General features: G+C 55.7%; 1 protein-coding gene across 2 annotated transcripts in view; it reads right to left on the bottom strand.

Annotated features, from left to right (window-relative positions):
* Positions 1 to 542: 542 nt before the first annotated feature.
* The window catches only part of IL34 (interleukin 34), a 48,871-nt gene continuing 22,988 nt past the window's right edge, over positions 543 to 26,425 (bottom strand). The window contains exons 2-6 of one of the 2 annotated variants that reach the window (XM_075325335.1): positions 22,790 to 22,835; positions 22,474 to 22,574; positions 20,679 to 20,756; positions 15,837 to 15,998; positions 543 to 1,071 (exon numbers count right to left, since the gene is read on the bottom strand). In XM_075325335.1, the coding sequence (XP_075181450.1) occupies positions 844 to 1,071; positions 15,837 to 15,998; positions 20,679 to 20,756; positions 22,474 to 22,574; positions 22,790 to 22,823 (603 nt within the window). In that variant the 5' untranslated portion in view covers positions 22,824 to 22,835 and the 3' untranslated portion in view covers positions 543 to 843. The remainder of the gene's footprint in view (positions 1,072 to 15,836; positions 15,999 to 20,678; positions 20,757 to 22,473; positions 22,575 to 22,789; positions 22,836 to 26,425) is intronic. The other variant, XM_075325336.1, reaches the window with a different exon arrangement.

The raw sequence follows: 26,425 nt of genomic DNA, 5'->3' as shown, positions 1-26,425 counted from the left end.
CACTGTGACTGCACCAGCAGAATAGTGAGTGCAGCTCTGGAGTATAATACAGGAGGCAACTCAGGGTCAGTAATGTATGTACACAGTGACCGCACCAGCAGAATAGTGAGTGCAGCTCTGGAGTATAATACAGGAGGTAGCTCAGGATCAGTAATGTAATGTTATGTACACAGTGACTGCACCAGCAGAATAGTGAGTGCAGCTCTGGAGTATAATACAGGAGGTAACTCAGGATCAGTAATGTAATGTATGTACACAGTGACTGCACCAGCAGAATAGTGAGTGCAGCTCTGGAGTATAATACAGAAGGTAACTCAGGATCAGTAATGTAATGTTATGTACACAGTGACTGCCCCAGCAGAATAGTGAGTGCAGCTCTGGAGTATAATACAGGAGGTAACTCAGGATCAGTAATGTAATGTATGTACACAGTGACTGCACCAGCAGAATAGTGAGTGCAGCTCTGGAGTACAGTGCAGGATAAGGTATGTGCTGTGGATACATTGGGCCCTGAGTACACTGACATAAAAAATGAATGGATTTACTATAAAATTCTGACAATATAATCTCATTAGAAAAATAAATGTCTGTGATGAGCGCGGCGCTGTTGTAGGATGCTTCCAGGATTCGCCTCTTTCCTGCGCTGTCGCTTCCGGTCCCTGGGCCTCGGCTCAGTCATATCCACACATCCAGGATGGCCGGACGCCATGACACCAGTGTGAGCGGGATAACGAGATCCTATCAGACCATTGGCGCCATTCGTGAGAGCTGCAGCAGTGTAAAGCACACGGATGTCATCCCCACTATGCGATGTCACAAGCAGGGGTCGGTGGGGTCCTCCCTCTAACAGGACGGCCTGTGCGCAGTATCGGGGCCGGGCACAGTGCCGAGAGGGCAGAGTGCGTCCTGGAGCGCTGAGCTGGGCAGGCAGAGCGCACACGCCTCCTGGTACAACACGTCCAGCACTCGCAGGCAGTCATCCAGCAGATCCCGCGGAGAGACGCCGATCACTGCACCTCCCGGTGTCCACAATCGCCCCACAATGTCCTTCACACGGTCACTCAGGTCCAACTGCAAGAGCAGGACACAGCGATGAAGACATATGCAAAGACTACAGCATCCAGTCCCCTCCAGAGCTGCACTCACTATTCTGCTATTACATCAGGTCTTATCCTCCAGTCCCCTCCAGAGCTGCACTCACTATTCTGCTGTTACATCAGGTCTTATCCTCCACTCACCTCCAGAGCTGCAGTCACTATTCTGCTGTTACATCAGGTCTTATCCTCCAGTCCCCTCCAGAGCTGCACTCACTATTCTGCTATTACATCAGGTCTTATCCTCCAGTCCCCTCCAGAGCTGCACTCACTATTCTGCTGTTACATCAGGTCTTATCCTCCAGTCACCTCCAGAGCTGCACTCACTATTCTGCTATTACATCAGGTCTTATCCTCCACTCACCTCCAGAGCTGCACTCACTATTCTGCTGTTACATCATGTCTTATCCTCCAGCCACCTCCCGAGCTGCACTCACTATTCTGCTGTTACATCATGTCTTATCCTCCAGTCACTTCCAGAGCTGCGGTCACTATTCTGCTGTTACATCATGAATTATCCTCTAGTCACCTCCAGAGCTGCAGTCATAATATATAGGGTCACAGTGAGCACCGTGGTGGCAGTCATATGGCCATTTCTTACAGTCCAGTCACTCCACTTAATATAATTATGAGACAACCTCACCTTATTGTTAGTCATCATGCAGAGGACATGGCGGCTGAGCAGAGTACATGGCGGCTGAGCAGAGGACATGGCGGCTGAGCAGAGGACATGGCGGCTGAGCAGAGGACATGGCGGCTGAGCAGAGGACATGGCGGTTGAGCAGAGGACATGGCGGCTGAGCAGAGGACATGGCGGCTGAGCAGAGGACATGGCGGCTGAGCAGAGGACATGGCGGATGAGCAGAGTACATGGCGGATAAGCAGAGTACATGGCGGATAAGCAGAGTACATGGCGGATAAGCAGAGTACATGGCGGATAAGCAGAGTACATGGCGGATAAGCAGAGGACATGGCGGATAAGCAGAGGACATGGCGGATAAGCAGAGTACATGGCGGATAAGCAGAGTACATGGCGGCTGAGCAGAGGACATGGCGGCTGAGCAGAGGACATGGCGGATAAGCAGAGTACATGGCGGATAAGCAGAGTACATGGCGGATAAGCAGAGTACATGGCGGATAAGCAGAGTACATGGCGGATAAGCAGAGTACATGGCGGATAAGCACAGACATGGCGGCTGAGCAGAGTGCATGGCGGCTGAGCAGAGTCTGCGGTGCTTAGTGAATCATGCAGGAGGCACAAAACAAGCTGAATGAGACAAAACTCTATATGTGTAATGTGAGACGACAAAGCCTGAGAGCGCCCCCCGCTGATCGTAACGGGGAACTCCACCGATGAGACCGACCTCCATATAACACCCCTGGACATCACCTGCTTCTCTACGATGACTCCCATGCATACACTCCTCTGTCCTCCCTCCTCCTCCAGACTCCTCTGTCCTCCCTCCTCCTCCAGACTCCTCTGTTCTCCCTCCTCCTCCAGACTCCTCTGTGCTCCCTCCTCCTCCAGACTCCTCTGTCCTCCCTCCTCCTCTGTCCTCCCTCCTCCTCCAGACTCCTCTGTGCTCCCTCCTCCTCCAGACTCCTCTGTCCTCCCTCCTCCTCTGTCCTCCCTCCTCCTCCAGACTCCTCTGTCCTCCCTCCTCCTCCAGACTCCTCTGTCCTCCCTCCTCCTCCAGACTCCTCTGTCCTCCCTCCTCCTCCAGACTCCTCTGTCCTCCCTCCTCCTCCAGACTCCTCTGTCCTCCCTCCTCCTCCAGACTCCTCTGTGCTCCCTCCTCCTCCAGACTCCTCTGTGCTCCCTCCTCCTCCAGACTCCTCTGTCCTCCCTCCTCCTCCAGACTCCTCTGTCCTCCCTCCTCTGTCCTGCTCTATCCCCATGCTCTTTCAGACTCCTCTGTCCTCCCTCCTCCTCCAGACTCCTCTGTCCTCCCTCCTCCTCCTCTGTCCTCCGTCCTGCTCTATCCCCATGCTCTTTCAGACTCCTCTGTCCTCCCTCCTCCTCCTCTGTCCTCCTTCCTGCTCTATCCCTGTGCTCTTTCAGACTCCTCTGTCCTCCCTCCTCCTCCTCTGTCCTCCGTCCTGCTCTATCCCCATGCTCTTTCAGACTCCTCTGTCCTCCCTCCTCCTCCTCTGTCCTCCTTCCTGCTCTATCCCTGTGCTCTTTCAGACTCCTCTGTCCTCCCTCCTCCTCTGTCCTCCCTCCTCCTCCTCTGTCCTCCTTCCTGCTCTATCCCTGTGCTCTTTCAGACTCCTCTGTCCTCCCTCCTCCTCCTCTGTCCTCCTTCCTGCTCTATCCCCATGCTCTTTCAGACTCCTCTGTCCTCCCTCCTCCTCCAGATTCCTCTGTCCTCCCTCCTCCTCCAGACTCCTCTGTCCTCCCTCCTCCTCCTCTGTCCTCCGTCCTGCTCTATCCCCATGCTCTTTCAGACTTGTCTGTACTCCCTCCTCCTCCTCTGTCCTCCTTCTTGCTCTATCCCTGTGCTCTTTCAGACTCCTCTGTCCTCCCTCCTCCTCCTTTGTCCTCCGTCCTGCTCTATCCCCATGCTCTTTCAGACTCATCTGTACTCCCTCCTCCTCCTCTGTCCTCCGTCCTGCTCTATCCCTGTGCTCTTTCAGACTCCTCTGTCCTCCCTCCTGCTCCAGACTCCTCTCTCCTCCCTCCTCCCCCAGGCTCCTCTGTCCTCCCTCCTCCTCCTCTGTCCTCCTCTATCCCCATGCTCTTTCAGAGTCCTCTGTCCTCCCTCCTCCTCCTCTGTCCTCCGTCCTGCTCTATCCCCATGCTCTTTCAGACTCCTCTGTCCTCCCTCCTCCTCCAGGCTCCTCTGTCCTCCCTCCTCCTCCTCTGTCCTCCGTCCTGCTCTATCCCCATGCTCTTTCAGACTCGTCTGTCCTCCCTCCTCCTCCTTTGTCCTCCGTCCTGATCTATCCCCATGCTCTTTCAGACTCCTCTGTACTCCCTCCTCCTCCTCTGTCCTCCTTCCTCCTCCTCTGTCCTCCGTCCTGCTCTATCCCTGTGCTCTTTCAGACTCCTCTGTCCTCCCTCCTCCTCCTCTGTCCTCCCTCCTCCTCCAGACTCCTCTGTCCTCCATCCTGCTCTATCCCTGTGCTCTTTCAGACTCCTCTGTACTCCCTCCTCCTCCTCTGTCCTCCTTCCTGCTCTATCCCCATGCTCTTTCAGACTCCTCTGTCCTCCCTCCTCCTCCTCTGTCCTCCTTCCTGCTCTATCCCTGTGCTCTTTCAGACTCCTCTGTACTCCCTCAGGCTCCTCTGTCATCCCTCCTCCTCTGTACTCCCTCCTCCTCCTCTGTACTCCCTCCTCCTCCTCTGTCCTCCATCCTGCTCTATCCCTGTGCTCTTTCAGACTCCTCTGTACTCCCTCCTCCTCCTCTGTCCTCCTTCTTGCTCTATCCCTGTGCTCTTTCAGACTCCTCTGTCCTCCCTCCTCCTCCAGACTCCTCTGTCCTCCCTCCTCCTCCTCTGTCCTCCGTCCTGCTCTATCCCTGTGCTCTTTCAGACTCCTCTGTACTCCCTCCTCCTCCTCTGTCCTCCTTCTTGCTCTATCCCTGTGCTCTTTCAGACTCCTCTGTCCTCCCTCCTCCTCCAGACTCCTCTGTCCTCCCTCCTCCTCCTCTGTCCTCCGTCCTGCTCTATCCCTGTGCTCTTTCAGGCTCCTCTGTCCTCCCTCCTCCTCCAGACTCCTCTGTCCTCCCTCCTCCTCCTCTGTCCTCCTTCTTGCTCTATCCCTGTGCTCTTTCAGACTCCTCTGTACTCCCTCCTCCTCCTCTGTCCTCCTTCTTGCTCTATCCCTGTGCTCTTTCAGACTCCTCTGTCCTCCCTCCTCCTCCAGACTCCTCTGTCCTCCCTCCTCCTCCTTTGTCCTCCGTCCTGCTCTATCCCCATGCTCTTTCAGACTCCTCTGTACTCCCTCCTCCTCCTCTGTCCTCCTTCTTGCTCTATCCCTGTGCTCTTTCAGACTCCTCTGTCCTCCCTCCTCCTCCAGACTCCTCTGTCCTCCCTCCTCCTCCTCTGTCCTCCTTCCTGCTCTATCCCTGTGCTCTTTCAGGCTCCTCTGTCCTCCCTCCTCCTCCTCTGTCCTCCTTCCTGCTCTATCCCTGTGCTCTTTCAGACTCCTCTGTCCTCCCTCCTCCTCCTCTGTCCTCCGTCCTGCTCTATCCCCATGCTCTTTCAGACTCCTCTGTACTCCCTCAGGCTCCTCTGTCATCCCTCCTCCTCTGTACTCCCTCCTCCTCCTCTGTACTCCCTCCTCCTCCTCTGTCCTCCGTCCTGCTCTATCCCCATGCTCTTTCAGACTCCTCTGTCCTCCCTCCTCCTCCAGACTCCTCTGTCCTCCCTCCTCCTCCTCTGTCCTCCGTCCTGCTCTATCCCTGTGCTCTTTCAGGCTCCTCTGTCCTCCCTCCTCCTCCTCTGTCCTCCCTCCTCCTCTGTCCTCCGTCCTGCTCTATCCCTGTGCTCTTTCAGACTCCTCTGTCCTCCCTCCTCCTCCTCTGTCCTCCGTCCTGCTCTATCCCTGTGCTCTTTCAGACTCCTCTGTCCTCCCTCCTCCTCCTCTGTCCTCCGTCCTGCTCTATCCCTGTGCTCTTTCAGACTCCTCTGTCCTCCCTCCTCCTCCTCTGTCCTCCGTCCTGCTCTATCCCTGTGCTCTTTCAGACTCCTCTGTCCTCCCTCCTCCTCCTCTGTCCTCCGTCCTGCTCTATCCCTGTGCTCTTTCAGACTCCTCTGTACTTCCTCAGGCTCCTCTGTCCTCCCTCCTCCTCTGTCCTCCCTCCTCCTCCAGACTCCTCTGTCCTCCCTCCTCCTCCTCTGTCCTCCTTCTTGCTCTATCCCTGTGCTCTTTCAGACTCCTCTGTCCTCCCTCCTCCTCCTCTGTCCTCCATCCTGCTCTATCCCTGTGCTCTTTCAGGCTCCTCTGTCCTCCCTCCTCCTCCTCTGTCCTCCCTCCTCCTCCAAACTCCTCTGTCCTCCCTCCTCCTCCTCTGTCCTCCGTCCTGCTCTATCCCTGTGCTCTTTCAGACTCCTCTGTCCTCCCTCCTCCTCCTCTGTCCTCCATCCTGCTCTATCCCTGTGCTCTTTCAGGCTCCTCTGTCCTCCCTCCTCCTCCTCTGTCCTCCCTCCTCCTCCAGACTCCTCTGTCCTCCCTCCTCCTCCTCTGTCCTCCGTCCTGCTCTATCCCTGTGCTCTTTCAGGCTCCTCTGTCCTCCCTCCTCCTCCTCTGTCCTCCCTCCTCCTCCAGACTCCTCTGTCCTCCCTCCTCCTCCTCTGTCCTCCGTCCTGCTCTATCCCCATGCTCTTTCAGACTCCTCTGTCCTCCCTCCTCCTCTGTCCTGCTCTATCCCCATGCTCTTTCAGACTCCTCTGTGCTCCCTCCTCCTCCAGACTCCTCTGTCCTCCCTCCTCCTCCTCTGTCCTGCTCTATCCCCATGCTCTTTCAGACTCCTCTGTGCTCCCTCCTCCTCCAGACTCCTCTGTCCTCCCTCCTCCTCCAGACTCCTCTGTGCTCCCTCCTCCTCCAGACTCCTCTGTGCTCCCTCCTCCTCCAGACTCCTCTGTCCTCCCTCCTCCTCCAGACTCCTCTGTCCTCCCTCCTCTGTCCTGCTCTATCCCCATGCTCTTTCAGACTCCTGTCCTCCCTCCTCCTCCAGACTCCTCTGTCCTCCCTCCTCCTCCTCTGTCCTCCCTCCTCCTCCAGACACCTCTGTCCTCCCTCCTCCTCCTCTGTCCTCCGTCCTGCTCTATCCCTGTGCTCTTTCAGGCTCCTCTGTCCTCCCTCCTCCTCCTCTGTCCTCCCTCCTCCTCCAGACTCCTCTGTCCTCCCTCCTGCTCCTCTGTCCTCCGTCCTGCTCTATCCCTGTGCTCTTTCAGACTCCTCTGTCCTCCCTCCTCCTCCTCTGTCCTCCGTCCTGCTCTATCCCTGTGCTCTTTCAGACTCCTCTGTCCTCCCTCCTCCTCCAGGCTCCTCTGTCCTCCCTCCTCCTCCTCTGTCCTCCTTCTTGCTCTATCCCTGTGCTCTTTCAGACTCCTCTGTCCTCCCTCCTCCTCCAGACTCCTCTGTACTCCCTCCTCCTCCTCTGTCCTCCCTCCTCCTCTGTCCTCCTTCTTGCTCTATCCCTGTGCTCTTTCAGACTCCTCTGTCCTCCCTCCTCCTCCAGACTCCTCTGTCCTCCCTCCTCCTCCTCTGTCCTCCGTCTTGCTCTATCCCTGTGCTCTTTCAGACTCCTCTGTCCTCCCTCCTCCTCCTCTGTCCTCCTCCTCCTCTGTCCTCCGTCCTGCTCTATCCCTGTGCTCTTTCAGACTCCTCTGTCCTCCCTCCTCCTCCTCTGTCCTCCCTCCTCCTCTGTCCTCCTTCTTGCTCTATCCCTGTGCTCTTTCAGACTCCTCTGTCCTCCCTCCTCCTCCAGACTCCTCTGTCCTCCCTCCTCCTCCTCTGTCCTCCTTCCTGCTCTATCCCTGTGCTCTTTCAGACTCCTCTGTCCTCCCTCCTCCTCCAGACTCCTCTGTCCTCCCTCCTCCTCCTCTGTCCTCCGTCCTGCTCTATCCCTGTGCTCTTTCAGACTCCTCTGTCCTCCCTCCTCCTCCTCTGTCCTCCCTCCTCCTCCAGACTCCTCTGTCCTCCCTCCTCCTCCTCTGTCCTCCCTCCTCCTCCAGACTCCTCTGTCCTCCCTCCTCCTCCTCTGTCCTCCCTCCTCCTCCTCTGTCCTCCCTCCTCCTCCTCTGTCCTCCGTCCTGCTCTATCCCTGTGCTCTTTCAGACTCCTCTGTCCTCCCTCCTCCTCCTCTGTCCTCCTTCTTGCTCTATCCCTGTGCTTTTTCAGACTCCTCTGTCCTCCCTCCTCCTCCTCTGTCCTCCCTCCTCCTCCTCTGTCCTCCGTCCTGCTCTATCCCTGTGCTCTTTCAGACTCCTCTGTCCTCCCTCCTCCTCCTCTGTCCTCCGTCTTGCTCTATCCCTGTGCTCTTTCAGACTCCTCTGTCCTCCCTCCTCCTCCAGACTCCTCTGTCCTCCCTCCTCCTCCAGACTCCTCTGTCCTCCCTCCTCCTCCTCTGTCCTCCCTCCTCCTCCAGACTCCTCTGTCCTCCCTCCTCCTCTGTCCTCCGTCCTGCTCTATCCCTGTGCTCTTTCAGACTCCTCTGTCCTCCCTCCTCCTCCTCTGTCCTCCCTCCTCCTCCAGACTCCTCTGTCCTCCCTCCTCCTCTGTCCTCCTTCTTGCTCTATCCCTGTGCTCTTTCAGACTCCTCTGTCCTCCCTCCTTGTGAGGATTATGCGGAAATGATGATGAGACTTATGACAGTGATTCAGGTCAGTCAGCTTCTCGGTGAGGTCACCCCTGCCTTCCTGCTGCTTGGAGACCCAGCAATGTAAAACGCAAGGTGTCAGAATCCCATTAGGCCAGGCCTTGGTCCAGCACCCCCTTGCGGAGGGAATTGCCCTACACAGGAGGTGGGAGGGGAGCTCCAGGTTTATAACCTAACTTCAGTCAGAATGCCGCAGTCTTTTGGTGCTGTTAGAAATGTTTCATTATTGGGGAGTGCGTCGCCCAAACACATTAGACAGGCACATTTTCATATTCCTGGGGGCCAGACGCACGTAACACACATTTAGGCAAAATTGTATCATGTGCGTAGCCCACAATAATAACTGGCCACAGGAAGCCGCAGGACTCTCATATTTCCTATCAAAAAGGAGATCAATTCACAACAACAACAATGAGGGTCATTTCTTCCGTGTGAGAAGCTCCGGGGCAGAGTTATGAACAAAAAGTGGAAATCCATACTTTCCCTGGGTAGGTAGAAGACCATCCCAGCGAGGTCACCAGGTGGGGGGGACATGGATTGTAGCCAGTTTGATAAACACAGTACAGACATTTTTGGATGTTCTTCTTCGGGCGGTCTCGTGTGGTGCACGTGGGGGAAGATCCAGGAACCGTGTAGCCACACAGCGTCCCCCTGTGTCCGCTAGGGAATAAGGTAATTGATACAACTGATATCTGCTTGTGATCCAGAACTTACCTGTAAATGTACTCTGACATTATATATATATATATTTTCTAAATTCTACCTTGTATATATTGTAGTATCTAGTGAGCCCTTAAGGCGATTAAATATATATAATTTAATTTTGGGCTGTTCTGTTATCTCGATCCTGAATCCAACGTCTGTGAGCTCGGCGTAATAGTTATCATAATCGATTGGTGGCAGCGAGTTTATGCCAAGGATCATTGTGGGGCAACCAGTGAGATCAGGGGCGGATTAGATATATTCCGCTCGCAGGAGTCGGGGGAATATATACCTTACTCTCACCGGGAGCTCTTCAATCATCGGCATAGAATAGTGGGCTCCTTGCTTATTGTCGGGCAATTCCATAATTGGCCTGACTATAAGAGGGGCGCTAGAGAGCGAGTCACGTGCTCTTTCTGGTGGAAAGGGGGGGGGGTGTAACTTCCACTTCCTCCCCCTTTTCCTGACATATTGGTAGCCAGCGGTGGGATCGAGATAATAGTGTGTGTGAGTGTGAGACCCATACTCCCAGACACTAAAGACTGCCTGCAGCAGCTGTGGCTGCTGGGGTCTTCAGACCAGACCAACACTAGAGTGTCAGAGTGCAGATACTGTAAGGTGTGTGGAGGCATCGGGTGTCAGTGACCAAAGTCTGCAACAATGGCAGAGAGCACCAGGAGCAAAGCTAAAGAACTGGCCGAGGCTCTGGCCAGAGGCGAGGAGGTGGAGGACGGTGCTGTGGACCGCGATGAGGAGGTCGTCCACGAGTCCTCCAGGAGCCCGACGCCAGAGAACAGCTCTGCAGAGGACATGGCGAGGAGGAGCCCACCCAAGGGTTCTCAAGAAGCCAGATGCCAGTCCTCCGCCATGCAATGGACCGTGCAGCACCCGGCTCTGCAGCGGGTCTCTCATCACCTGGCTCTGCAGCGTGCCGCAGCTCCCCACTTGCCAATCCACCGAGCCCGGCAGGCTCGGATGCCCTTCTACAAATGGCTATGGCCCTACTACAGGCTGGAGACCGGGAGGGCTACAAGGAACTCATGGCAGAGCGCAGGGCAGAGCGTCTGAAAGAGCGTGAGGCTGCGGAGTGACAGGCAGAGCGTGAGGCTGCGGAGTGACAGGCAGAGCGTGAGGCTGCTGAGTGACAGGCAGAGCGTGAGGCTGCTGAGTGACAGGCAGAGCGTGAGGCTGCGGAGTGACAGGCAGAGCGTGAGGCTGCGGAATGACAGGCAGAGCGTGAGGCTGCGGAATGACAGGCAGAGCGTGAGGCTGCGGAGTGACAGGCAGAGCGTGAGGCTGCGGAGCGACAGGCAGAGCGTGAGGCTGCGGAATGACAGGCAGAGCGTGAGGCTGCGGAATGACAGGCAGAGCGTGAGGCTGCGGAGTGACAGGCAGAGCGTGAGGCTGCGGAATGACAGGCAGAGCGTGAGGCTGCGGAGCGACAGGCAGAGCGTGAGGCTGCGGAGTGACAGGCAGAGCGTGAGGCTGCGGAGTGACAGGCAGAGCGTGAGGCTGCGGAGTGACAGGCAGAGCGTGAGGCTGCAGAGTGACAGGCAGAGCGTGAGGCTGCTGAGTGACAGGCAGAGCGTGAGGCTGCAGAGTGACAGGCAGAGCGTGAGGCTGCGGAGTGACAGGCAGAGCGTGAGGCTGCGGAGTGACTGGCAGAGCGTGAGGCGGCAGAGCGCAGGGCAGAGCGTGAGGCTGCTGAGTGACAGGCAGAGCGTGAGGCTGCAGAGTGACAGGCAGAGCGTGAGGCTGCAGAGTGACAGGCAGAGCGTGAGGCTGCAGAGTGACAGGCAGAGCGTGAGGCTGCAGAGTGACAGGCAGAGCGTGAGGCTGCAGAGTGACAGGCAGAGCGTGAGGCTGCGGAGTGACAGGCAGAGCGTGAGGCTGCGGAGTGACTGGCAGAGCGTGAGGCGGCAGAGCGCAGGGCAGAGCGTGAGGCTGCTGAGTGACAGGCAGAGCGTGAGGCTGCAGAGTGACAGGCAGAGCGTGAGGCTGCAGAGTGACAGGCAGAGCGTGAGGCTGCAGAGTGACAGGCAGAGCGTGAGGCTGCAGAGTGACAGGCAGAGCGTGAGGCTGCGGAGTGACAGGCAGAGCGTGAGGCTGCGGAGTGACTGGCAGAGCGTGAGGCGGCAGAGCGCAGGGCAGAGCGTGAGGCTGCTGAGTGACAGGCAGAGCGTGAGGCTGCAGAGTGACAGGCAGAGCGTGAGGCTGCGGAGTGACAGGCAGAGCGTGAGGCTGCGGAGTGACAGGCAGAGCGTGAGGCTGCGGAGTGACAGGCAGAGCGTGAGGCTGCGGAGTGACAGGCAGAGCGTGAGGCTGCGGAGTGACAGGCAGAGCGTGAGGCTGCAGAGTGACAGGCAGAGCGTGAGGCTGCAGAGTGACAGGCAGAGCGTGAGGCTGCGGAGTGACAGGCAGAGCGTGAGGCTGCAGAGTGACAGGCAGAGCGTGAGGCTGCTGAGTGACAGGCAGAGCGTGAGGCTGCGGAGTGACAGGCAGAGCGTGAGGCTGCGGAGTGACAGGCAGAGCGTGAGGCTGCGGAGTGACAGGCAGAGCGTGAGGCTGCGGAGTGACAGGCAGAGCGTGAGGCTGCGGAGTGACAGGCAGAGCGTGAGGCTGCGGAGTGACAGGCAGAGCGTGAGGCTGCTGAGTGACAGGCAGAGCGTGAGGCTGCGGAGTGACAGGCAGAGCGTGAGGCTGCAGAGTGACAGGCAGAGCGTGAGGCTGCGGAGTGACAGGCAGAGCGTGAGGCTGCGGAGTGACAGGCAGAGCGTGAGGCTGCAGTGACAGGCAGAGCGTGAGGCTGCGGAGTGACAGGCAGAGCGTGAGGCTGCGGAGTGACAGGCAGAGCGTGAGGCTGCGGAGTGACAGGCAGAGCGTGAGGCTGCGGAGTGACAGGCAGAGCGTGAGGCTGCAGAGTGACAGGCAGAGTGTGAGGCTGCAGAGTGACAGGCAGAGCGTGAGGCTGCAGAGTGACAGGCAGAGCGTGAGGCTGCGGAGTGACAGGCAGAGCGTGACCACCAGCTGCAGCTAGGTCAGCTCCAGCCCTCATCATCCACCCGGGACAATCAAGCCTCCAAAGGTCCGTGTTGAGGACTTCCCAGTGCTGGAGAAGGATGGAGACTTGGACTCTTTCCTGACTGCTTTTGAACGGACTTGCCTGCAGCACCATCTGGACAAGGACCAGTGGGCCAAATACCTGACCCCCCGTTTAAGGGGTAAGGCCCTGGATATCCTTGGGGACTTGCCTGCTGAGGCGGTTCAGGGCTATGACACCATCAAGCGGGCCCTGATCCAACAGTACAACCTCACTCCGGAGTCCTACCGCAATAAGTTCCGGAGCCGGCAGAAGAGAACAAAGGACACCTGGGCTGACCACCGGCGGGCACTTGCCAGAGCTGCCGACCACTGGACCCAAGGCCTGCAGCCTCCCACCTAATATGTCAGGAAAAGGGGGAGGAAGTGGAAGTTACACCCCCCCTTTCCACCAGACAGACAGAGCACGTGACGCGCTCTCTAGCGCCCCTCTTGTAGTCAGGCCAATTATGGAATTGCCCAACAATAAGCAAGGAGACCGCTATTCTACTATGTCGAGCTTGAAGGGTTCCTGGTGAGAGTAATGTATATATTCCCCTGACTCCTGCAGGCAGAATATATCTAATCTTCCCGATATCTCACTGGTCGCCCCACAATGATCCTTGGCATAAACTCGCTGCCACCAATCGATTACGATAACTATTACGCCGAGCACACAGACGTGGAATTCAGGATCGAGATAACAGAACAGCCCAAGATTAAATTATATATATTTAATCGCCTTAAGGGCACACCAGAAACTACAATATAAACAAGGTGGAATTTACAATATATATATATGTCAGAGTACATTTACAGGTAAGTTCTGGATCACAAGCAGATATCAGTTGTATCAATTACCTTATTCCCTAGCGGACACAGGGGGGGCGCTGTGTGGCTACACGGTTCCTGGATCTTCCCCCACGTGCACCACACGAGACCGCCCGAAGAAGAACATCCAAAAATGTCTGTTCTGTGTTTATCAAACTGGCTACAATCCATGTCCCCCCCACCTGGTGACCTCGCCGAGATGGTCTTCTACCTACCCAGGGAAAGTATGGATTTCCACTTTTTGTTCATAACTCTGCCCCGGAGCTTCTCACACGGTTGATATGTCCCTCATTTTTGTCGTTGTGAATTGATCTCAGTTTTGATAGGAAATATGAGAGTCCTGCGGCTTCCTGTGGCCAGTTATTAATTATTGAGGGCTACGCACATCATACTGTTTTGCCAAAATGTTTGTTACGTGCGTCTGGCCCTCAGGAGTATGAAAATGTGCCCCCTCCAGACTACTCTCTCCTCCGTACTCCCCCAGGCTCCTCTGTCCTCCCTCCACCTCTGTCCTCCGTCCTGCTCTATCCCCGTGCTCTTTCAGACTCCTCTGTCCTCCTTCCTCCTCCTCTGTCCTGCTCTATCACCATGCTCTTTCAGAATTGTCTGTACTCCCTCCTACAGCCTCCTCTGTCCTCTCTCCTGCTCTATCCCCGTGCTCTTTCAGACTCCTCTTTCCTCCCTCCTTCTCTATCCCTATGCTCTTTCAGACTCCTCTGTCCTCTCTCCTTCTCTGTCCTCCCTCCTGCTCTATCCCTGTGCTTTTTCAGACTCCTCTGTCCTCCCTCATCTGTCCTCCTTCCTGCTCTATCCCTGTGCTCTTTCAGACTCCTCTGTCCTCCCTCCTCTGTTTTCCTTCTTGCTCTATCCCTGTGCTCTTTGAGACTCCTCTGTTCTCCCTCCTGCTCTATCCCTATGCTCTTTCAGACTCGTCTGTCCTCCCTCTTCCTCTGTCCTCCCTCCTCCCCCAGGCTCCTCTGTCCTCCCTCCTCCCCCAGACTCCTCTGTCCTCCCTCCTCCCCCAGGCTCCTCTGTCCTCCCTCCTCCCCCAGGCTCCTCTGTCCTCCCTCCTCCCCCAGGCTCCTCTGTCCTCCCTCCTCCCCCAGACTCCTCTGTCCTCCCTCCTCCCCAGACTCCTCTGTCCTCCCTCCTCCCCCAGGCTCCTCTGTCCTCCCTCCTCCCCCAGGCTCCTCTGTCCTCCCTCCTCCCCCAGGCTCCTCTGTCCTCCCTCCTCCCCAGGCTCCTGTGTCCTCCCTCCTCCCCCAGGCTCCTCTGTCCTCCCTCCTCCCCCAGGCTCCTCTGTCCTCCCTCCTCCTCCAGGCTCCTCTGTCCTCCCTCCTCCTACTCCAGACATCTGTGTCCTCCCTCCTCCCCCAGGCTCCTCTGTCCTCCCTCCTCCCCCAGGCTCCTCTGTCCTCCCTCCTGCTCTATCTCCGTACTCTTTCAGACTCCTCTGTCCTCCCTCCTCCCCCAGGCTCCTCTGTCCTCCCTCCTCCCCCAGGCTCCTCTGTCCTCCCTCCTCCCCCAGGCTCCTCTGTCCTCCCTCCTCCCCCAGGCTCCTCTGTCCTCCCTCCTCCCCCAGGCTCCTCTGTCCTCCCTCCTCCCCCAGGCTCCTCTGTCCTCCCTCCTCCCCCAGGCTCCTCTGTCCTCCCTCCTCCCCCAGGCTCCTCTGTCCTCCCTCCTCCCCCAGGCTCCTCTGTCCTCCCTCCTCCCCCAGGCTCCTCTGTCCTCCCTCCTCCCCCAGGCTCCTCTGTCCTCCCTCCTCCCCCAGGCTCCTCTGTCCTCCCTCCTCCCCCAGGCTCCTCTGTCCTCCCTCCTGCTCTATCTCCGTACTCTTTCAGACTCCTCTGTCCTCCCTCCTCCCCCAGGCTCCTCTGTCCTCCCTCCTCCCCCAGGCTCCTCTGTCCTCCCTCCTCCCCCAGGCTCCTCTGTCCTCCCTCCTCCCCCAGGCTCCTCTGTCCTCCCTCCTCCCCCAGGCTCCTCTGTCCTCCCTCCTCCCCCAGGCTCCTCTGTCCTCCCTCCTCCTCCAGGCCCCTCTGTCCTCCCTCCTCCCCCAGGCTCCTGTGTCCTCCCTCCTCCCCCAGGCTCCTCTGTCCTCCCTCCTCCAGACTCCTCTGTCCTCCCTCCTCCTCCAGACGCCTCTGTCCTCCCTCCTCCAGACTCCTCTGTCCTCCCTCCTCCAGACTCCTCTGTCCTCCCTCCTCCTCCAGACTCCTCTGTCCTCCCTCCTCCCCCAGGCTCCTCTGTCCTCCCTCCTCCCCCAGGCTCCTCTGTCCTCCCTCCTCCCCCAGGCTCCTCTGTCCTCCCTCCTCCCCCAGGCTCCTCTGTCCTCCCTCCTCCCCCAGGCTCCTCTGTCCTCCCTCCTCCCCCAGGCTCCTCTGTCCTCCCTCCTCCCCCAGGCTCCTCTGTCCTCCCTCCTCCCCCAGGCTCCTCTGTCCTCCCTCCTCCCCCAGGCTCCTCTGTCCTCCCTCCTCCCCCAGGCTCCTCTGTCCTCCCTCCTCCCCCAGGCTCCTCTGTCCTCCCTCCTCCCCCAGGCTCCTCTGTCCTCCCTCCTGCTCGATCTCTGTACTCTTTCAGACTCCTCTGTCCTCTAGTCTGTAGACTCTTCCGCCTCGGTGTTATCTCTGGTGGGTTAGGTGTGTGGATTCCTTTCTACAGTCAGACCAGCAGCGGTCAGTGACCCCTCTATGGCCATCCATGGTGTATGACCCTGACATTGCAGGACTACATGATGTTCCGCCCCTCATGTCTCAGGTAGAGTTCCCCTTTACCCCTGGTAGAGAGCATCCGCAGGGCTTCTTACCCGATCGCCGACGTGCAGCACATGGAATATGGTCTTCAGGTCATTGACGTAGGTGCGGGAGGGATGTCTCTGCGGCAGCACGCGCCATATGCTCAGCAGCACGTTCTCACTGACAATGCCCCACAGGAAGCGCAGCTCATCCACCGACACCCCTTTACTGACCTGCGGGGAAAAGCTGGTTAGTATTGTAGTGTCGCCACCACGAAATGACATGAAAGACGCACAATATAAACCGCGGAGGAGACATGAGGGATATGTGGAGTTTTCACCGCTTGTTCGGGACGGTTTGTGTTGTTCATGTTGTGGGGCAGGAGGGGACGTGCAGTGGTGAGAGCCCCAAGTGCCGGCTCCTTCCAACCAACAGCTTGACAATCCTTCACCTGGCAGCTTGTGTGTTGTTAAAAAAAGGTATGGAGTATGCGGATTGTGTGACGCCCTGGCACCGCCAGGTGGTGACACAGAATAGGCCCCCGCATAACACAATCCCTCACCAGGTTACATCATGCCAACAAAAACCCTAGTCATCGCCCCAGGGAAGGAAAGGCACACCAGCGGGCGGGACCAGGCCGATGGAGAACACCCACCTAAGGGTCTGGAGAGCCCAAGGCGGGAAAAGCAGTAGTTGAAAGTTGTAGTTCAAGTGGAAAGGTGACAGTCCAGTGGAGTGGAGTAGTTGAGAGGAGAAAGTGAAGGCTGAGACAGAAAGGAAAGGCGTCGGGGTTGGAGTCCCGGCGTGCTGGCTAGGTGGCAGATGGTGGTTCGTGTCTGTCAGGAGACGGGAAGATGGCTGCTGGACTTCCGAGGTGGACCGGGACAAGGTAGTAGCCCGCCGGTACCGACACCGGAGAACCGACCCGGAAACCGTGCACAGAGGGGCTACTTGGACCCTGAGCCAGGACCGGAACCAACGGCCTAGCTAATTAACTAATTGAGGGCAGGATTATAGGTCCTGTTCCAACCAAAGTCCCAAAAGCAGACAACAGCCCACCTCGGGGGATAGGGCATCCGCCAGGGCCCGGTAGATCCCAAGGGCTAGCGTCAGCGGGCAAGGCTCCCAACACCAAAGTACCGGGAGCGGACTCCCGTGTTCCACACCGGGAAGTGCACCACACCGAAAAGTGCAGAGGAAAAGTGACACAGACCACCAGCCCGGGTGAGGGACCAGAATACACCCGGTCGCGGCGGCCGGCCACCAGCACCTTGGTTTACCATTGGACTTGTGTGATTTATTAAAAAATGACTAAACAAACATCCCCCGGTCTGACCGGGCGCGCCGTCCCCTGCAATCACCATCCTCAGCACAGAGACACTGGGCTCCGGGGCATCCATCCCTACCCTCGGAGGGGTTAACATCCAGCTGCCATCCCATCGCCCCCGGGTGCCCCACAACAGCAGCGGTGGTGCCACACTTCACCACACACCGTGGGTGGCGTCACAGACAGTTTGCGGCAAATCCCGTACAAATACGTCCCCTTTTATTCGAAGTGTCCGCGCGACCACCGGGTCCGGAAGAATCCCTCGAGCCACACTGCGGATCCGGATCCGAGCAGCCCGGCTGCTGGCACGGGGGCGGTACAATTGTACATAGGCTATTCCTTTATTCTTAAAGGAGACAAGTCTGGAAGGAGTGACAGAAACAAGGGATTCTTGAAGGGAAGGAGGACAGTGGAGTCTGATGTAGAAGAAGGAGTCTGAAGAAGAAAGATGGAGGTGTCTGGAGGAGAAGGATGGAAGAGTAGTAATAAGAAGATGGAGTCTGGAGTAGAAGAAGGAGGAGGATGGAGGTGTCTGGAGAAGAAGGATGGAAGAGTAGTAAGAAGAAAGATGGGGATGGAGGAGTCTGATGTAGAAGGAGGAGTTTGAATAAGAAAGATGGAGGTGTCTGGAGGAGAAGGATGGAAGAGTAGTAAGAAGAAAGAGGAGGATGGAGGAGTCTGATGTAGAAGTAGGAGTCTGAAAAAGAAGTAGGATGGAAGTGTCTGGAGGAGAAGAAGCATGGAAGAGTAGTAAGAAGAAGATGGAGTCTGGAGTAGAAGGAGGATGATGAGTGAGTCTGAATAAGAAAGATGGAGGTGTCTGGAGAAGAAGGATGGAAGAATAGAAAGAAGAAAGATGAGGGTGGAGTAGTCTGAAGAAGGATGAAGGAATCTGAATAAAGAGAAGTCTGGGGGAGGAGAAGAAGGAGGATGGAGGATGGAGGAATCTGGAGAAGCATTATTAGTCTGGGGAAGGAGGATGGAAGAGCCTGAAGGAGTAGATGAATTAGGTCAGGGAAGTCTGAAGAACAAAGTTAGAGAATTCTAAAGGAGTAGGATGAAAATGTTTGAAGAAGGATAGCGGAGTCTGATGGAAAAAAAGGCAGAAGGAGGAGTCTGAAGAAGAAGTGGAGTCTGAAGAAGAAGTATGATGGATGAGTCTGGAGGAGAAGAAGGAGGATGGAAGAGTAGTAAGAAGAAGATGGAGTCTGGAGTAGAAGAAGGAGGAGGATGGAGGAGTTTGAAGAAGAAAGATGGAGGTGTCTGGAGGAAAAGAAGGATGGAAGAGTAGTAAGAAGAAAGAGAAGGATGGAGGAGTCTCATGTAGTAGGAGGAGTCTTTAAAAGAAGTAGGATGGAAGTGTCTGGAGGAGAAGGATGGAAGAGTAGTAAGAAGAAGATGGAGTCTGGAGCAGAAGAAGAAGGAGGAGGAGGATGGATGAGTCTGAAGAAGAAGAAAGATGGAGGTGTCTGCAGGAGAAGGATGGAAGAGTAGCAAGAAGAAAAATGAGGATGGAGGAGTCTGAAGAAGGATGAAGGAATCTGAATAAAGAGAAGTCTGGTGGAGGAGAAGAAAGAAGATGGAGGAATCTGGAGAAGCATTATTAGTCTGGGGAAGGAGGATGGAAGAGCCTGAAGGAGTAAACGAATGAGGACAGGGAAGTCTGAAGAACAAAGTTAGAGAATTAGATGAGATCATGAGGGGAGGTGACACAGAGAAGAGATCCTGAGGGGAGGAAACATGGAGAGGAGATCCTGAGGGGAGGAAACACGGATGATATCTTGAGAAGAGGCAACACAGAAAGCAGATCGCAAGGGGAAGCGACACACAGAGGAGATCCCGAGGGGAGGAGACAGAGTAGATTTCAAGGATGGGAAACATGGAGAGGAGATCTTGAGAGGAGGAAACACATAGAGAAGTATCTAAGGAGGGGAAACAGAGAGGCAATCTTTAGGGGAGGCGACACAGAGGAGATTTCAAGGGGGTGGAACATGGAGAGGAGATCCCGAGAGATGTAAAGGAGATTCCAAAGGGAGGAGACACAGAGGAGATCTTGAGGGGAGACACAGAGGAGATTCTGTTGAGGATAAAGAATTGAGTATCCAAAAATACTTAATTCAGCCATTTCATAGACTCAGTTATATAGTTCAGTAGATGTGAACTAACACACATATTTGTGAATGCTTTTGTTTCTTACTAACATGTATATATGTATATTGCACATTCAGTGTATTTTCCTTAAACACAGTATATACCACCACATGTGATTGTAAAGATGGCTGCTATTTCCTGTTCTACACCCAAGACAGATCGACAAAGAAATTCCTGGAGCCTAGACTGACCAATCCAAGGGGAATATGCAGATCTCTCTACGTCATGAAGCCCTGACTTACGATACTTGATTGGACTAAAACTTTTGTTCACACCCCCTTACTGTTGGGTCTAGAGTCTCTTTCAAACAATAAAGAACACACTTGGTTAAGAGCCAGTCATGGAGATAGACATAACTGACTTTGCTGTGCAGTTATTCATTCTCGTGTGCACACATGACATTTTAATTAGAAGCAGCAGCCGGATATCAAGAGATCCTTTGAGTCTCATCATCATCGTCATTCTGACCTTGACAATTCCAAAGGGAGGCGACACATAGAGGAGATCTCGAGGGGATGAAACAAATAGAGAAGATCCCAAGGGGAGGAAGGAAACAGAGAAGATCCCGAGGAGAGGAAACAAATAGAGAAGATCCCGAGGGTAGGAGACATACAGAGGGGATCCCAAGGGGAGGAAACATGGAGATGAGATCCCGAGGGGAGGAGATATATAAAGGAGATTCCAATGGGAGGCAACAGAGGAGATCTTGAGGGAAGGAAACACAGAGAGGCGATCCTGAGGGACGAAACAAATAGAGAAGATCCTGAGGGGAGGAAGCAAATGGAGAAGATCCCGAGGAGAGGAAATAGAGAAGATCCCGAGTTTAGGAAACATACAGAGGGTATTCCAAGTGAAGGAAACATGGAGAGTAGATCCCGAGGGGAAGACATACAGAGTGGATTCCGAGGGAAGGAAACATGGAGATGAGATCCTGAGGGGAGGAGACACAGAGGGGATTCCAAGGGAAGGACACACAGAAGATATTCGAAGGTGTGAAACCTGGAGATGGGGAGCTGCCAAAATGAAATAACATGGACAGAAGGAGGTCCTGAGGGAACATGGAAATGGCGGTCACTTAGGGGCATCCGGACTTCTGCATCCACAGGAAGAACATTCATGTCCATATTGTGCCCAGATCCTGAGGTCAGTTATCCATAATGTCCCACTCCTCTATCACACGATGACCCGTCCTCTACTGTGCCCTGTCCAGCACCATCGCCGCCTCCATAGAGCGGAGCAGACAACCTACTAGACGATGATCATGGTCACAGGTTGTCAGGTCGGAGGAATCCGCATCTTATGAAAGGGACAGCAGCTCACATGGCGGGAGGTGACAGGCTCTTAAAGGGGCTACCCTGACTGCGCTATATTGTGAAGGGAAACCTAGGCTATAAAACGCACAGCACAGACGGACGGACGCGCGGCGCGCCCATACCAGGCTGGTGATGTTCTGGCAGCGCAGGATCTCCTCGTGCTTCACAGGCAGCTGATAATCTGTCGGGAAGTACTCATGCTGCAAAAAGAAGAGAGAGGTGGGATCAGGTGACCTAGCGCCATATACAGCCCCGCAACATCATGGCGGATGCACCCTCACCCCAAACTCTGCTGTGTCTCATCCTCAAAAAGTAATGCCCCCCTCCAAATCAGGATCTGCCCATCAGCCACAAAAGGGGTGGACCGTGAGAAAGTAAGTGCCCCCCTCCAGATCAGGATCTGCTCATCAGCCACAAAAGGGGTGGACCGTGAGAAAGTAAGTGCCCCCCTCCAGATCAGGATCTGCTCATCAGCCACAAAAGGGGTGGACCGTGAGAAAGTAAGTGCCCCCCTCCAGATCAGGATCTGCTCATCAGCCACAAAAGGGCTGGACTGTGAGAAAGTAAGTGCCCCCCTCCAGTTCAGGATCTGCTCATCAGCCACAAAAGGGCTGGACCGTGAGAAAGTAAGTGCCCCCCTCCAGTTCAGGATCTGCTCATCAGCCACAAAAGGGGTGGACCGTGAGAAAGTAAGTGCCCCCCTCCAGATCAGGATCTGCTCATCAGCCACAAAAGGGGTGGACCATGAGAAAGTAAGTGCCCCCCTCCAGTTCAGGATCTGCTCATCAGCCACAAAAGTGCCCCCCTCCAGATCAGTATCTGCTCATCAGCCACAAAAGAGCTGGACCATGAGAAAGTAAGTGCCCCCCTCCAGATCAGGATCTGCTCATCAGCCACAAAAGGGGTGGACTGTGAGAAAGTAAGTGCCCCCCTCCAGATCAGGATCTGCTCATCAGCCACAAAAGAGCTGGACCATGAGAAAGTAAGTGCCCCCCTCCAGATCAGGATCTGCTCATCAGCCACAAAAGGGGTGGACTGTGAGAAAGTAAGTGCCCCCTCCAGATCAGGATCTGCTCATCAGCCACAAAAGTGCCCCCCTCCAGATCAGTATCTGCTCATCAGCCACAAAAGGGGTGGACTGTGAGAAAGTAAGTGCCCCCCTCCAGATCAGGATCTGCTCATCAGCCACAAAAGTGCCCCCCTCCAGATCAGGATCTGCTCATCAGCCACAAAAGAGCTGGACCATGAGAAAGTAAGTGCCCCCCTCCAGATCAGGATCTGCTCATCAGCCACAAAAGGGGTGGACTGTGAGAAAGTAAGTGCCCCCCTCCAGATCAGGATCTGCTCATCAGCCACAAAAGGGCTGGACCATGAGAAAGTAAGTGCCCCCCTCCAGATCAGGATCTGCTCATCAGCCACAAAAGGGGTGGACCGTGAGAAAGTAAGTGCCCCCCTCCAAATCAGGATCTGCTCATCAGCCACACCTTCTACAAAGCCTGTTACAATGAAGAGTTTATATTGGCAGAACTCTACCACCATGCTTTACACTGCAGCTATCAGCTTCTAGTGAAATGCCACCTATGGTTCTTATGCTGCCATCTCCTCCACCACCATGCTTTACACTACAGCTATCAGATCCTTCTGCTCATGTCTGGTCTCTGCAAAGATTGTTGCTCCATAGGTTCTGCTGTGTCCTAGTGCATTATGGGTAAACTTTCTCACCTCTGATGTTCCTCCTGGCAACGCCCATGTATGGTATGTAAATATAGGGGGGCACTTACTTATCTCACAGAAGACATGGCAGCTCTCTGCGGTCTTAATATTCCATGATGGCGGCTTATTATTCTAATGCAGTGCCCTATGGGCACGTGTTCTATGTCCACGGGGGGCCCGGCTTTGTGACCCCCTCGCACTCACCATATACAGGATGCGGTTTTCATACTGTAGTTTACGACTTAACAGTTCTACGATCCGACACTTGTCCTGAATCACGGCCGTCCTCCCCAGAACCAGAACCCCTGCAATACAGAAGGCCGTCACCTCCAAACCCAGACGTAGCGGCTGTCCTAACATTGTGTTCATGAACCAGAAGGCCCAGGATGAACTCAACTATAGGCCACCGCATAGTGGAGAGAGAGATTGTGGGAAGATGACATCTGAGGGTGGGAGGATGGGGGACTCGGTATGGGAGGTGTGTACTGGGGGGGTGACGTCCCAAGACCACAATACTCACAGAGGAAGAAGACGACTCCTCTCTGCACGGCCATCCTGCTCAACGTCTGAAGAAAGAGAAGAGAAACGTGAAAAGGTCCAAACATCATCCCCTGAAGACCATCAACCAAGAACAGACCAGGGCCCAGCACCAAACACCAAGAACAGACCACTGCCCAGAGCCCAGCACGAAACCAGACCACCCCACAGAGCCCAACACCAAGACCAGACCACCCCACAGAGCCCAACACCAAGACCAGACCACCCCACAGAGCCCAACACCAAGACCAGACCATCCCACAGAGCCCAGCACCAACAACAGACCATCCCACAGAGCCCAACACCAAGACCAGACCACCCCACAGAGCCCAACACCAAGACCAGACCACCCCACAGAGCCCAACACCAAGACCAGACCACCCCACAGAGCCCAACACCAAGACCAGACCACCCCACAGAGCCCAACACCAAGACCAGACCACCCCACAGAGCCCAGCACCAACAACAGACCATCCCACAGAGCCCAGCACCAAACCAGACCACCCCACAGAGCCCAACACCAAGACCAGACCACCCCACAGAGCCCAACACCAAGACCAGACCACCCCACAGAGCCCAACACCAAGACCAGACCACCCCACAGAGCCCAACACCAAGACCAGACCACCCCACAGAGCCCAGCACCAACAACAGGCCATCCCACAGAGCCCAGCACCAAACCAGACCACCCCACAGAGCCCAACACCAAGACCAGACCACCCCACAGAGCCCAGCACCAACAACAGACCACCCCACAGAGCCCAGCACCAAGACCAGAGCACCGCACAGAGCACAGCACCAAGACCAGACCACCCCACAGAGCCCAGCACCAAGACCAGACCACCCCACAGAGCCAGCACCAACAACAGACCACCTCACAGAGCCCAGCAGCAAACACCAAGAACAGACCGGAGCCCAGCACCCTACACCAAGAATAGACCACTGCCCAGAGCCCAGCACCAAACCAGACCACCCCACGGAGCCCAACACCAAGACCAGACCACCCCACAGAGCCCAGCACCAAACCAGACCACCCCACGGAGCCCAACACCAAGACCAGACCACCCCACAGAGCCCAGCACCAAGAACAGACCACCCCACAGAGCCCAAGACCAGACCACCACACAGAGCCCAGCACCAAACCAGACCACCCCACAGAGCCCAGCACCAAGACCAGACCTCCCCACAGAGCCCAGCACCAAGACCAGACCACCCCACAGAGCACAGCACCAAGACCAGACCACCGCACAGAGCCCAGCACCAAGTACAGACCACCCCACAGAGCCAGCACCAAGACCAGACCACCCCACAGAGCCCAGCACCAAGACAAGACCACCCCACAGAGCCCAACACCAAACCAGACCACCCCACAGAGCCCAGCACCAAGACCAGAGCACCGCACAGAGCACAGCACCAAGACCAGACCACCCCACAGAGCCCAGCACCAAGACCAGAGCACCGCACAGAGCACAGCACCAAGACCAGACCACCCCACAGAGCCCAGCACCAAGACCAGACCACCCCACAGAGCCAGCACCAAGTACAGACCACCCCACAGAGCCAGCACCAAGACCAGAGCACCCCACAGAGCACAGCACCAAGACCAGAGCACCGCACAGAGCCCAACACCAAGACCAGACCACCGCACAGAGCCCAGCACCAAGACCAGACCACCCCACAAAGCCCAGCACCAAGACCAGACCACCCCACAAAGCCCAGCACCAAGACCAGACCACCCCACAGAGCCCAGCACCAACAACAGACCACCCCACAGAGCCCAGCACCAAGAACAGACCACCCCACAGAGCCCAAGACCAGACCACCCCACAGAGCCCAGCACCAAACCAGACCACCCCACAGAGCCCAACACCAAGACCAGACCACCCCACAGAGCCCAACACCAAGACCAGACCACCCCACAGAGCCCAACACCAAGACCAGACCACCCCACAGAGCCCAGCACCAAGACCAGACCACCCCACAGAGCCAGCACCAAGAACAGACCACCCCACAGAGCACAGCACCAAGACCAGACCACCCCACAGAGCACAGCACCAAGACCAGACCACCGCACAGAGCCCAGCACCAAGTACAGACCACCCCACAGAGCCAGCACCAAGACCAGACCACCCCACAGAGCCCAGCACCAAGACAAGACCACCCCACAGAGCCCAACACCAAACCAGACCACCCCACAGAGCCCAGCACCAAGACCAGACCACCCCACAGAGCACAGCACCAAGACCAGACCACCCCACAGAGCCCAGCACCAAGACCAGACCACCCCACAGAGCCAGCACCAAGTACAGACCACCCCACAGAGCCAGCACCAAGACCAGAGCACCCCACAGAGCACAGCACCAAGACCAGACCACCCCACAGAGCCCAGCACCAAGAACAAAATAACCCAGAACCCAGCCCCCAACCATAAGACCATGCCCCTGAGCACAGCACCCAAGCCCAAATACAAACTAGCCCCAAAACCCAATGTCATGTAAAGACCACCTGCCAGAGTCCAGCACCAATTACACAACACCACCCCCAGAGTCCAGCACCGAATGCAAAGTTACAGTGGGTACGGAAAGTATTCACACCCCTTTTAATTTTTCCCTCTTTCTTTCATTGCAGCCATTTGGTAAATCCTCATTAATGTGCACTCTGCTCCCAGCTCCCATCCCCCATCCCCCATCCCCCATCCCCCATCGTGACAGAAAAAAAAAACGAGAAATGTAGAAATTTTTGCAAATTTATTAAAACAAGAAAACCTGAAATCTCACATGTTCATAAGTATTCAGCCCCTTTGCTCAGTATAACACATGGTGATAAGTATTCAGCCCCTTTGCTCAGTATAACACATGGTGATAAGTATTCAGCCCCTTTGCTCAGACGCTCATATGTAAGTCCCATGCTGTCCATTTCCTTGTGATCCTCCTTGAGATGGTTCTCCTCCTTCATTGGGGTCCAGCTGTGTGTAATTACACTGATAGGACATGATTTGGAAAGGCGCACACCTGTCTATATAATACCTCACAGCTCACACTGCAGGTCACTCCAAAAGAGAATCATGAGGTCAAAGGAACTGTCCAAGGAGCTCAGAGACAGAATTGTGGCAAGGCACAGATCTGGCCAAGGTTACAGAAGAATTTCTGCAGTTTTCAGGGTTCCTAAGAGCACAGTGGCCTCCATAATCCTTACATGGAAGAAGTTTGGGACCAGCAGAACTCTTCCTAGGCCCGGCCGTCCAGCCAAACTGAGCAATCGTGGGAGAAGAGCCTTGGGGAGAGGTAAAGAAGAACCCCAAGATCACTGCGGCTGAGCTCCAGAAATGCAGTAGGGAGATGGGAGAAAGATCCACAAAGTCACCTATCACTGCAGCCTCCACCAGTCGGGCCTTTATGGCAGAGTGGCCGACGGAAGCCTCTCCTCATGCAAGACATAGGAAAGCCGCATAGAGATTGCAAAAAATACATGACGGATCCCAGACTATGAGGAATAAGATTCTCTGCTCTGATGAGACCAAGATAGAACTTTCTGGTGATAATTATAAGCGATATGTGTGGAGAAAACCAGGCACTGCTCATCACCTGCCCAATACCATCCCCACAGTGAGACATGGTGG

The sequence above is a fragment of the Anomaloglossus baeobatrachus genome, chromosome 10, assembly GCF_048569485.1.
Source record: "Anomaloglossus baeobatrachus isolate aAnoBae1 chromosome 10, aAnoBae1.hap1, whole genome shotgun sequence".
NCBI classification, from domain to species: domain Eukaryota; kingdom Metazoa; phylum Chordata; class Amphibia; order Anura; family Aromobatidae; genus Anomaloglossus; species Anomaloglossus baeobatrachus.
This window is presented reverse-complemented; position numbering and strand designations above follow the sequence as displayed.